Source organism: Astyanax mexicanus, chromosome 21, assembly GCF_023375975.1.
Source record: "Astyanax mexicanus isolate ESR-SI-001 chromosome 21, AstMex3_surface, whole genome shotgun sequence".
Classification (NCBI taxonomy): Eukaryota; Metazoa; Chordata; class Actinopteri; order Characiformes; family Acestrorhamphidae; genus Astyanax; species Astyanax mexicanus.
In genome coordinates, this window is record NC_064428.1 from 22,165,258 (window position 1) to 22,178,748 (window position 13,491).

The following is a 13,491-nucleotide window of genomic DNA, read 5'->3' on the forward strand; positions in this document are numbered from 1 at the left end:
ATAGTAAAAACAAAGTGTGTAGTTGAAGTGAAGTTTCTGACTAAGCACGCTCTTTCTTTGCGACTGAACATAACCTGGAATCAGATTTATCTGCTCTAAAAGGAGACCGCATCACATCTGCCCAGTTTAAAATGATTCTTCCGCATGCTCTGTATGAATTACCCATTCTCACCAGAGAGGGCCCTAAATCCCAAAACTTACAAACTTACAGCTTTAGCCGTACTTGGTCCCACTGAACCATTCAGTAAGAGGCCTTAAAGTATCTACATACTGGCTAGCTAGGCTGTTGTATTGCTAACACTGCAGTAGTGATGTTGGATGAGTCTGAGCTGGCCTGATAAAGCAGTAGTGGCAGTGTTGGATGAGGTCGGTAGCTGGCATGCTCGTGCCACAAAATTCCAGCATTGTACCATGATAGGATGCCACCTTTGCAACAAAAATTCCCTCACTACTAAAAGTTCCACAGTCAACTGTCCACTGATATTATAATGAAGTGAAAGCGACCGGGAACAACAACAACTTGTACAAAATGTAAAATGGTTCATGTGCCCTTCAGTGTATCTCCAGAACAGTAGAGTGTAGAGAGCTTCATAGAATGTGACAAAGCCCTTCTCGTGTGGCGCTGATTGGCCACTCCCAGTAAAATTCCCTTCTCAATTATATAAAGTTGGAAAAATCGTAAATTTTGTTGCCGGCTTCATCTCATTTGCGCTTCTACAGCTCCCAGAGCCCTCCGTCTGTGATAACGCCATACCAAGGTGCAAATATTAATTTCAGGTCTTTGTAACAGTTTTGTAAACTGTTCTTAATTAGTGTTCCAAATTACTGATTATATTGTCTTGAATCACCTTTGGGAGCTTTCGGAAACATCCTGTAAATGAATTCAAATCATCTTAAAAGTCATTTTAATAGTGCATCAGTATCAGTAATGATTCCATCCAAATCACTGAACACTGATTATCAATCACTTGCATGACCACAGCTGTAAATCAACCAAACACTGCAGAGTCTGTCACTACAGACCTCCCAAACCTCATGTGGCCTTAGAGAGCTTCATGGAATGTGTTTCCACGGCCAAGCATCTCCATCCAAGCCTCACATCCCCAAAAACAAGGCAGGTGACATGATTTGCACAAAGCTTTTGCATATATTTGGGAAAATATATAACTTTTTGCTGCCAGCTTAGTCTCTACTTAGTCTTTGCACTGCGACTGCTTCCAGAATCTTCTGCCAGCCTCTGCCATTGTGACAAAATCCTTTGCGTTGCTGCAGTGTCTATACATCTTAAGGTTATACTATACTATTCTTAAAATAAACAAGTTTTCTACAGGTTTCTTGACTTTTCTATGTTAATAAGAAAATCCTCTATTTTGTATTGAAACATTGAAAGTCATGTTCAGGTTCTTTACAAGGTTCTTCACACTTTACACCAAGTGTAGCTTAAACTTCACTACAGTTTTAGCTGGAATACATTTAGAATAATTAATAAAGTAAAGAGTTAAGAATAAAAAAGAGGAGCATAAGAATAAAATGTCCCTCACCCATGAAATATGTGACTGTCTTGCACATGACTGCTCCAAAGATGAAGTCCTCCAGTAGGTTTGGGATGAGAGTGAAGGGCATGCAGAAGACAGCCATCATCAGATCGCTGACGGCCAGAGACAGCAGGAAGGAGTTGGTGACGGTGCGCATTCGCTTGTTGACAATCAGCACAACGATAATCAGCAGGTTCCCAAAGACGCTGATGAGGAAGATGAGCGAGTAGAGCAGGATCCTCAGCGAGTCCACTTCTGAAAGAGGAAGAGACAGTGATTTAGAAATAATGCTCACTAATGGATAGGGGTGTAAACACACAAGGTCTCTAAACGCACAATTATTTAATTAAGAGTCATCCGGAAATTATTTCGAGCACCAGGAAATCTCTCATTTCACTCCAACTGATTTACTGATTTATTATTTAGATTATTTTCTTATCATGCCGAATTCTTACCTAACGACACAGACCACACACATGCAATTTTTGGAACAATTAACACAGTTGGGAGATAAAGACAATAAAACAATATGCCAGACATTTCTTATGTTGTTTATTTTGGTTTTGAAAATAGCCTGGGTTTCAGTCCTTATGCTGTCAGTCCACCTGTTGAAGACTCTGAAATGTCCTATAAAGACTAAACTTACCAGTATGCACCCACAACTGACTTCCCTGATTCCACTGATCTCATGACGCTACGGTGTTCCTGCTCGCCGAGTTAATAATTGGCTCCACCTGCCCTCCCTTGTATATATACCCCTCAGTTTGCTCAGTTCTTTGCTGAGTATTGAATCTAGTTTCCCTAGCTCGTCTACAACATGTTTCATTGTTTTGCTGCCTTGTTTTTTACTTTTTTGTAGCACTGTTCATCATCTTTTGCCTTGCTCACTCTACTGATTACCTGTTACCGGCCATCTTTTATTTTTGGACCTCTCTTTTTGCATTGTCCCTTGTGTTGTTGGATTTACCGTGTATGACCCTACTTTGACTGCATGTTGTTTACATTTGCTGCCATTCTGTTACTGACCGTGCCTGTCCCTCACAATTCTTGTAAGCCTAGTGCCTTTGGTAATAAACTTTGTCAATTTTATCTGAGAGTGTTTGCCCCTGGTCTGGCATGTGTGAGACTGGGAATTTTATGTTGTCCCAAAAGAGAAAGCACACTGAATATTTGGTTAGAAAAAAAAAGGAAAAAAGCACTTAAGGTGTTCAGACAAATAAGTGAAAAATCGAAATGACTTATCCCCCCAAAAAATGACTACACTAGTTTAATCAAGTTGCAATATTTTCGCAAACACTAGAGCTGTGTTCGGAATAGGTCACCCATTAACTGCTTTCCTATTCACTATATAGCATTTACTGTTTAGTGAACTGACTATACATTTTGCAATGGATTAAGGATGTTTAATAGTGAACTATATAGGAAATAAAATGTACTGTTGAGATTTGACAGCAGGATGTTCGGATGCTAACCCGGATTGTATCCAAAGACATAAAAGCACGGCTGCCCAAATCACAGCAGAATTCAATGTGCACCTCAACTCTCCTGTTTCCACCAGAACTGTCCGTCGCCACAATAAATTATTGTGTTCTAAAACCAGGTGTTTCAGTTTCATTGTCCAACCCTTGTAAATTCCCAGCGTTAGATCTTTATAGTTCATAATTAGGCTTAATCTGTGTTCAGAAAACCTATATTGTCCGAATCAAAGTAAGCCAGGGGATGATTGCCCTCTTGATTGCTGGGGTGATATTATCTATATTGATGTGATGGTATAATAATCACTTGTAAATTGTATATTAATTGCATGTAATGGCAGAACTCCTCCTACATTAGATGGGCTGATATCTAGCGGCTCAGTTCTTTGGAGACCTGAATAATTCTGATCTAATCTTTCACACTCGAATAATTCTTCTCCGGTCCGAGTGGCAATCATATAGACAACGACAGGAAAACGTGTCCCGTTTGATTACAGTAGAGCAATCACTGAAGTAATCAGGCTCTGTAAATGTCTCTATGAATTTCAAATCTTCACCGTTCAGTCACCATCAGTTACTCTGCAGGAGAGTCCCAATGTCTTTCTGTCCTTTTCTTGCACCTCTGCATCTTTCAAGCTTCTATCTAACGTTCGTTTCCAGGTGATTGCACCACCAAACCGGTGTAAGCTCTTCTTTTGAAGGTGGCTGAGGGGAATTTCAAGCGCGAGACTGACTGAATGCTTGTGAATAATATAACAGCACAGGCAGGTATAGCCCTAAACTAATAGCAAGCCATCAGCAAAAAAACTCAACGCGTTCCGCTGAACTAATCAGATTCCGCTCATCTCATTTGCAGGATTAACTTGCTTTGTAGACATTTTTGTCATTCACCGTTAAACGGCAAAGTGGATCCTAAATAGAGACCGGCATGGGCATGGGCTTGTGGGTCTGGGGATAATCATTTGCTATTGAACATCCTTTGGTATCGAACGTGTCCAATAAATCTTTTAAAAGATTACTTGCTCCATCAAAGGGCACATATCGCAACCTTTCCATGTTGGTAAGGTTCGAAGTATCAAAAGAATCCTCAGAACACAGGTACAGGAGGACGTAGCTGGAGTAGAAGAAGAAAAAAAAAGAAACATAGATACTTTATTGATCCCGAAGGAAATTTAAGAAGTTCCATCAAAGTTCCTTCAAAAAGTTATTTGAGCCAGCACAGAGTGGAGCTGTGTATTGACATTAACTTGGTGATACAATACATATCCCAATACTAGGGCCAATACAATTTAATATAACACAATAAACTGATTGTTGTCATGAATAAAATAAATTAAAAAAAAAGTTATGCATTTTATGCAATCAGAATGGCGGGATCTGACAACAGCGCTCTCTAGTGGTCGGGGTTTAAACACAACACAAGAAACTAAACACTGTATAAATCAAATATAAATCACTACTGGGTTAAAAAAGAAAAACATACAATATTGATTAATGTGATTCTTTTGGCGCAGGTGTGAAAACAGTAATCATTAGGGGTGTGATGAGACACTAATATCACGAGACGAGATGAGATTTAAAAATAACATATTAAAGAAAACATCAAAAATGAAAAATGGCTTGAAAACTAGAGTTTTATTTGACAAAATCATATAACGCAAACTTTACAGAGTGGTTTCTCTCGAAATAAGAAATAAGAATAAGAATTAAAAAATAAAAATGTTTCTAGGTCTTATATAGTGCAAACAATAAGTGCAAACCATAACCAGTCATATTAAGACTATGGTTTGTGTTTTTTTTGTCCTAAATCTCTTGTTATTTAATTATGCATAATCATAACCAGTCATATTAACCTCAGACTTGGTGATTCGGTGCTTGGGCAGCTTTATCATAATCATCATAATATCATCTGATGCAAACGGCGCCCGTTTTGAGCGGTGTTCGGTAAAACGCAGATACTATTTAAATCTACAGTTATTTACACAAGACAGCTAATGCTAACTAGCTCTATAAACAAAAGCTGTAAACTCCACCTCAGATCTGGGCTGAGGTGGGCGAGGCCATGAAGCCACTGGTTGACGTCGACACCTAACATCTCTCTCTGAACAACTCGTATTTCTGAGGCTTTTCTTTTACTATCTACTGCAGACAAGGGAGGCTAAAGAACAGTTTCATGTGCAGCATGCGTATACAACTCAGAGAGACCTATTGTATTTTACAAACAACAAGAAAAAGTGAAAAAAAAAAAGTTTTTTTTAAGTGTGTGGAAAAACTTAAGTTATTCTATGGTTAGCAATACGCTTGACCGAGGGCCTGGTTTAAAAAAAGCCTTTCACAGCACAGTCAGTGTCAGTTCCGTCACAGTGGGTTCTTCCTCCCAGAGCAATAAAGCTCTCAGTAGAGAAGTGTCTAATAGGGCTCCTCTCTCTTGTCAGAATCAATAAGGCCATCAGATCAAATCAAAGGGAATCTAACCGATAGCAGCTACTTCAGACAGACTGGAGGGGTAAAAACAGGTTTTAGCTTCAGCTGATGTAATTCTTATTTGGAAGTTCTTCACGACCATCGGAATCAATCCAGATTCTAATTATCCTGTTGCTTTCGGACAGAACAGTAGTGGCTTTTCACCACTCTGCTGTCAAAAATGCAGCATTAAACATTGTTTAAGCAACAATCTAATAACGTCACCTTAATTAATGTCAGTCAGTGGGGCTTGTCTTTGTGATTTAGCATGTCACATGCATAATTAAACCAGCTAACGGGGTTTGCAGTAATTTCAAGCCAATTAAATGGTTCCAAACCAATTTATTTGGGCACCGTGCCAAATGTAAGAGCGCTAATTTCCAGCTCTGCAAGGACTTTTCTCATTACCATATAATGTCACTGCCACGGTACAACAGCGCTCATTCATTCAGCAGTAAACACAAAGTGACAGTTCGTGTCCAAAAGATAAGGAACAGTACAGTAATAATAAAGTCTTAAACTGAAGCCATTAAAACAGTGTAATTAATCAACTGCTTCTACATATAAGATAGAAGTGTGAGAAACACTCTGGATTGGGAATGTGATACGATATGTCCTGGTTGATTGGTCAGTTATTTGACTGACAGCAGGGGCGGATGGCCGACTGCGGCTGCAGGATGTTTACTGGAATTCCTATTGACCTGGCTTTGTGCACTGGTGTGGAGGCATGTTGGAGGGCGTGTCAAAGCTCAACATGCGCCTGTATCATGGTCCAGCTTCTGACAAGAAAAAAAAAGGCACAAACATTTGTATTGCTTCAACGGCCCTTTAAAAAAATAAGTAAATGTGTGTTTGTAAAAAATAAGTATTGGTTTTAACTAGGGCTGAACGATTAATCGTTTTTTAATCGAAATCGCGATTTGAATGGACGCGATTTTTCAATCGCAGGAGCTGCGATTTGAATTAGCCAATAGCCTGCAAGTGTTTCCAACTTATGTGGTTAAAAGCGCCTGTTCTGTGTCTGAGAGGCTTGTGTGTGTGTGTGAGCACACCGCCTGCTCTTCTCCGATTGGCCTGATGCAGCAGGGGCTGGATTCATTTGAATATTTTTTTCACTGGAGGGCGGGGCTGCGTTCAACGCAACGAAGCCAGCATGCACTGCCGCTCTCTCCATTGCAGCTACATCAGGGTGAATTAAATTTAAAGTGGCGCTTGGACATGAGTGGAAGACTTGGATAAAATAATTTAAAGCCAGGCGGACACTGTGCAATTGTTTAAATGCGTTGTAGAGTTCAGATTGTCTGCGAACCCGAACCTGACTTGATGCCCGAACTCGCGCCGGGTCAGCAGAGAATTCCCTCCGCTTTCCTTTGCGCTCTGTCAGATGGTGCTCCAGAAAATGGTCTGTGAGGTAGATCTGTTTTAATACAACAAATCACACTATGATCTTTATGATGTACCACAAGTTACACTGTTATAATCACACAGTGCTGCACGCGTGTCAGCAGCTGCAGCTCTGCCTGTTTAAAGCTCCGCGCGTGGGTTAATCGGTTTGCGCCGCACACATCGCCGGGGTGACGACGCGTCTTTTTGGGGCAGAAATAATATTTCTTTATTTTATTTCTGCTATTGCGTGCCGTTTTTCGTTTATATCTTTTGGAATTCGTTATATTGTAATTTTATTAGTATTTGGGGATTATTAAATAAAATATAAAAGTAATACATAAACAGTATAAATAAATATCAGTTTGTACCAGTGTTGGGAGTAACGGCGTTAAAACAGCTTCTGGCCGCTGTGCCTGTGGTTTGGCGTGGTGAAGTGAGGCACAATTGTGACGATTTGCTGCTCTAATCAATTCAGTGATTGCCGTGGACAAGCCAAGTTCCGAATTAAGGACGTTAAGCTCTTTTTAGCTGCTCCGATGTTTGTGGTGCTGCTGCTTTCTCTTTTAGAGCTTAGATTTTCTGCCCGAACCTGACCTGACCCGAGGACCGACCCGAAATCGGGCTCCTATTTTTATTTTATATAAAGCTTTGGTGTGCTAATCATAATGTTGCTAAGTAACCAATTATTATTGTTCACTAAAGCGAACGAAATAGCGAAAACTGAAAGTGAAAAACATTTGTGTTAACTGAATCTGATAAAAACGGCAATTAAAAGAAAATAACATAACTATCTCGAACTGTATTTTGTGTTTATAAAACTAACTACAACTAACTGAAATTACTGATAGAATACCCTCATTTTCGTGTTAAATTAATTTAAAAGCGCTGTTGTACAGCGGAGTTGTACAGCGGGCGGTGTTGTGCCGAGCGCGTGGCACCTGGTCCGTGGCGTTAGTTCTTGTGTAAAGCGCTCGCGCTAGCCGCAAAATACGACAGAAAACACTGAGAAACTGCAGAACTATCTATGGGATTACAATATGAGCGCCAGGCAGATGAAAGAGAAACAGCAGATACAGCGTGAGAATATTTACCTGTGAGTAGTAACTCACACCAGAAATCTCTCTCTCTCTTTCTTTCTCTCTTGCAAAACGTGCACGTTTTGGGCCTGATCTAAGCTCTATTCTCTTTTGGCAAGGCTGTTGTTATATTAATACCATTTTAACGGTCATTAGATTGTTGTTTTTGTCCATTATTTTTTTTGTTTATATATACATATTTCCTTTGAGGGTGGCTTGGTATGTTTAATTTCATCCCCAGACGCGTTTTTCCGTTTTTTCCGTTTTTTTCAGTATTACAAGTTTTAGTAATTTTCTTTGGTTGTGTGGAGAATTTCGTTTTATTTTTTTTAAATTCGTTAGATTATATTTTTGTCAACATTTTGGGTTTATTTTCGTTTGTTATTTTTCTAATAATAATAGTAAATGTATAATTGATTTCCTTTTTTGATGGGCGAATATTAAAAAGTAACGCGATTAGTTACTTTTACTGGTAACTAATTACTTTTATAGTGGAGTAACTCTGTTAGTAACTCAGTTACTTTTTTGGAGAAGTAATGAATAACTATAACTAATTACTTTTTCAAAGTAACGTGCCCAACACTGGTAGCTACCAGTATGAAGCTAACAGCTAAAAACTGATTTACTTTTAAGTTCATTTATTTGTAAAAATGCATCTCAAAACTCAAAGAGTTTAGGATAAAACCGATATTTTGCTTTTTTTTTAGCTTTTCTGCTAAGGCATTACTGTCCACAGCGGACCAGTCAGTTACTGATGTTGCAGTTATACCTTTTGTGCATGCAAGCATTAATGATGCTACTTTTGCATTTAATGTGCAAAAAAACTGATTTACTTTTAAGTTAATTTATATTGTAAAAATGCATCTCAAAACTCAGACTTTACAGTTACTGATGTTGCAGTTAAACCTTGTTATTTATTTTGTTGTTACTTGCAATTTAAAAATAAAACTGAAAACTGCATTTAATCTGAGATACCTGTGAATATTTTATGTGGAAGAAGTTTATAAATTTATTTGATAGGTATGGTAACCACTAATACAGGTTTAGGTTTTTGATGGATTAAAAATAATCGCAATTTAAATCGCAATCGCAATATTCTGTGGAAAAATCGCAATTAGATATTTTGCCCAAATCGTGCAGCCCTAGTTTTAACTAAATTAAGCTTACTAAAATGGTTAAAACGACATAGTGATTTATATATATATATATACAGGAGTTGGACAATGAAACTGAAACACCTGTCATTTTAGTGTGGGAGGTTTCATGGCTAAATTGGAGCTGCCTGGTGGCCAATCTTCCTTAATTGCACATTACTGCATCAGTAAGAGCAGAGTGTGAAGGTTCAATTAGCAGGGTAAGAGCACAGTTTTCCTCAAAATATTGCAATGCACACAACATTATGGGTGACATACCAGAGTTCAAAAGAGGACAAATTCTGAAAACTTCTTCTGAAAAGAGTTTATTTTGGTCAGTAACACTCTTGTGTTTATTTACTATCAGTATAAATTACTAGTGTTTGCTTTGGCGTGGATGTAATTAGGGGGAATCTGTACCAGGTTTGTCTGGCACCTGTGTGGCATTTGGCATTTGGCCCCGCCCAAGATTGGTATTGGCGATCGACTGATTGAGGTGAAAGACAATCAGCGATCGTAATCGGCCCCAAAAACACTGACCGGTCCATCTCTACTACTTAAGGCATTTTATTACATTTATTAATAAATGACTAAACTTCACAAAGCCTAAAATATAGTAGTGGTTGGTGTGGCACAGTGGATAACACCACTACCTGCCTGCCAGTGAGCTAGCACATCATGTAGGAGACTGGGGTTCAATTCCTGGTCTGGGTTACTATGCTGTGCTACACCAATAAGGGCCCAACAGGCCTCCTTCTAACACTACATTGGCCCACTTCTGTAGCCCACTTCTGTTAGAAATAGAACCTATATAATGGTTTCCTTTAGTTAAAAAAAAAAAACATGTCTTTTATAAATGACATATTTTGTTATTGATTACATTATGACACATGGTTACAGCAGTAGAGCGGTACTGTCATCATCATGTTTCTTTGCGACAGTTTCCATTATTCCCTAAGAAAGATCATCTTTATACAACAAGCATCCTCATGCATAAGAAACAGGTGTTTCTTTCATTTTCATGTATTTGTGCCTCATTCGTTTGTCCTTAATCGCTTTGTCTTATTGGGAAATTGCTTCTACACCTGTGAGCGCACGCTACATAAAAACGGGGCAATTATTCATTATTATCAACAGGATCTTGGCAGAGATGGCGTGTGCAACTACTGTTTACTCTGTTTCTATAAAGATTATAAAAAGGCAGCACTTGCAGCATTAGACTAAACACCTGAGCCCTGGAAAGACCGAGTACGTGTCAATGGGTTTTATCTTACTCTCTCTTTCCCTCTCTCTTTCTCTCTCTCTCTCTCTTTTCCTCTGTCGTCCTCTGTCTCTATTCCACTGAGAGTGTGTTTTATAGCTTTAATCTGAACCCCATTCTACGCCTAGATTGCTCCTGCCTCAATATTTCTCTCACACCAGACCTAATTGTCTGTCCTCATATTTTCTGAAATCAAGCTACACCAAACTCATCAATGGAGAAGACTGAGCTGCTCAGATTAGATGGGACTTTTAAACATATTTTTACTGGTTCCAAAAAATATTAGTTATAGTTATATAGTTATACTTTACTTTAGGTTACACAATCAGCATTCTTTCACCTCTCAATGCATAATAAAAACCTACCTATAAGGTAAAAATGATTTTTAGAGCAGTCAAAGGCTATGTTCACATTACCAGGCTGAAGTGGCTCAGATCAGATTTTTGCAGGGCTGTGTAAACGTGCCACATTCAATTTTTTTAGTCAAATTGGAGTTCATGCATCTTTTTGTTTTTACGCATGCATTACGTGCTTCTCTCTCCTACCCACAACACATCTCTTGGTGCAGCTGTGCAGCTATAGCTGCAAAAACAGCAAAAGCAAACCACCTCAACCTGAGCATGTACTTCAGGCCATCTGTTTATTCTCCACTCATGCAAAAGATGCTCTAAATATAAGCTGATAATGCATCTATTTCCCTTTATAAATCTACGAGTCGTCTCTCAAATATAGTATTTTTTTTTGTTGTTGGTAAAGAAGGTGATGTTTATACAGGTATCAACAGTATTGGGCATGTTACTTTGAAAAAGTAATTAGTAATAGTTATTAGTTACTTCTCCAAAAAAGTAAGTGAGTTACTAACTAAGTTACTACATTAAAAAAGTAACTAGTTACCAGTAAAAGTAACTATAGCATTACTTTTGTGTTAATCGTAGAGTCAACACAATCATTGCTAACCCTGTGTTCACACTGGATAGCGACAGGCGACCATCCATTTCCTATGACAGGGCGATTTGTCACCACGACACGCGAGAGGCGACAAGCGACAAAGCGGCAAAGAGACAAGTGGCAGGGAGTTGAAATTTTCTCAACTTTATGCAAATGAATTATGATGCAGTGAAGCGACATTCTAACCCATTGGCTTCTAGCTTTTCATTAGACCTATCACAAACAAGGCGGTCCGAGGTCCTCAAGCTTCTGCTCTCTGAACCTTTGGTTCCTTTTGCTGTTCATTCTGTTGAGTGGGATGGACCCACGTTGATCTGCAGGAACGGCTGAGTTTCCAGCGCAGCTAAATCACAGAAACGGCCCAGAGTCTAGCAAGCTCGGAATTTATAGCTGTAGAATAAAGTGGCCAAGCGATTCCTTTTTTGTGCCTTTTATCTTGTTGGAGGCTGGACCATGATACACACACACGTTGAACTTGACACTAGGGGTGGGCGATATGGCTCTAAAATAATATCACGATATTTCAGGGTTTTTTTGCAATAACGATATATTTGGCGATATACGAAAACTAAAATAATTCATTCATTTTAGGAATATAGTAAAATAGTATAACAGAATAATCATAATGTGGCAAAATAAATAATATAGCATAAAATAATATAATGCAGCAAATAATATTGCAAAATTTTTAGTGCATGCATATAAACTGCAAACTAAAACAATTATACAATAAATACACCTAAAGCTTCAGAGTAGATAACAGACTACTTTTAAGACAGAACAGCCCTATTATCATGATATGTATTTTTAATATCACGATATTTCTGTGTCACAATATATTGTATACAATATAATATTGCCCACCCCTACTTGACACGCCCACAAGCGACAAACGCGGGGCAATACAAGCAACTCGTCGTGTTTCAGTGTGATTGCAGGGTTAGGCAGTTATCTCATCCTTACGGTGGCCGAGAAAGCCCAACGCAGTGCAAATTGAAAAGCACAAAACACATCCATCAAAATTACAACACAGGCGCAGCAAATAGAAAAACGCGCTGCAAATAGAAAAACGAGCTGCAAATAGAACCACAACACAACGGAAGTGAGTCACAACACAACGGAATTTTCCCGGGGGACCTTAAAAGATACTGTACCAGTTAAGCTGCGTCTTCAGTAACGTCTCGGACTTCACTATGTGTACAAAGGACAATAAGTGGCAAGGCGTTTTGTGAAGCAGAACTTTTAATAATATGCACACAACCGTGGCAATCACAGGTAATAAACATAACTTACTTTTCAGAAGCTTGTTTGCCACTTATTGTCCTTTGTATACAGCTGGTACAGCATCTTTTAAGGTCCCCTGGGAAAATTCTGTTGTGTTGTGACTCACTTCCGTTGTGTTGTGGTTCTATTTGCAGCTCGTTTTTCTATTTGCTGCGCCTGTGTTGTAATTTTGATGGATGTGTTTTGTGCTTTTGCAGCGCTTTTCAATTTGCACTGCGTTGTGCTTTCTCAGCCACCGTACATCCTCCCCTTCCTTGTGACTCACACACACACACACTTGCACCTTTGTCTGTATGCGCGAAGTGAAGAAAAAGTTTATTGAGAGGCTAAAGTAAGGTGCAGTACCGGGGTGTCGGAAATGGTAACGGCGTTTTAGTTACAGTCAGAGTAATTATGTAGATTACTCGTTACTGAAAAAAAGTAATGGTATTAGTAACGTTGTTTATTTCAACCCCGTTCCTCCCATCACTGGGTATCAATGTGTGCATGTGAGGCGTTTCAGGGACAGATTTGTTCACATTACACACATATACAGCTCACTTACATTTGTAAATGTGAACCGTCAAGAAATCCGATCTGAGCAAAAAATCGGATTTGAGCAATGTGGATTGTAATGTGAACGTAGCTAAAGAGGTTCTTACATTTTGGTGCAATGTAGAACTATTAGTTAACAATTCTTATTCAGTACTTCAGTACTAGATTTCTTTTTAGAAATGTACATTTGCAATAGATCAGTTTCAAATTATAATATTAACACTTTTAGAAATTCCTGGAAAAAATAGCCAAATCCTATCCATCTTAAGAATGAACAAATAGGGAGACTTAATGAATGTTTGCAAAAAACAGTATAGGCCCTATTTTACACCCTGCGCAAGGCGTGCCACAATGGTCATTGTTATCTCACATTTCACATTTTATCCAAAAGTGTAT

The 13,491-nt window shown here is 38.7% G+C and overlaps 1 protein-coding gene across 1 annotated transcript in view; it reads right to left on the reverse strand.

Moving 5' to 3' along the window:
- Window positions 1-13,491, reverse strand: part of cckbra (cholecystokinin B receptor a) — a 56,169-nt gene that overhangs the window by 36,289 nt on the left and 6,389 nt on the right. Inside the window, exon 2 of the mRNA XM_022674801.2 lies at window positions 1,542-1,790. Coding sequence (XP_022530522.2) covers window positions 1,542-1,790 — 249 coding nt within the window. The remainder of the gene's footprint in view (window positions 1-1,541; window positions 1,791-13,491) is intronic.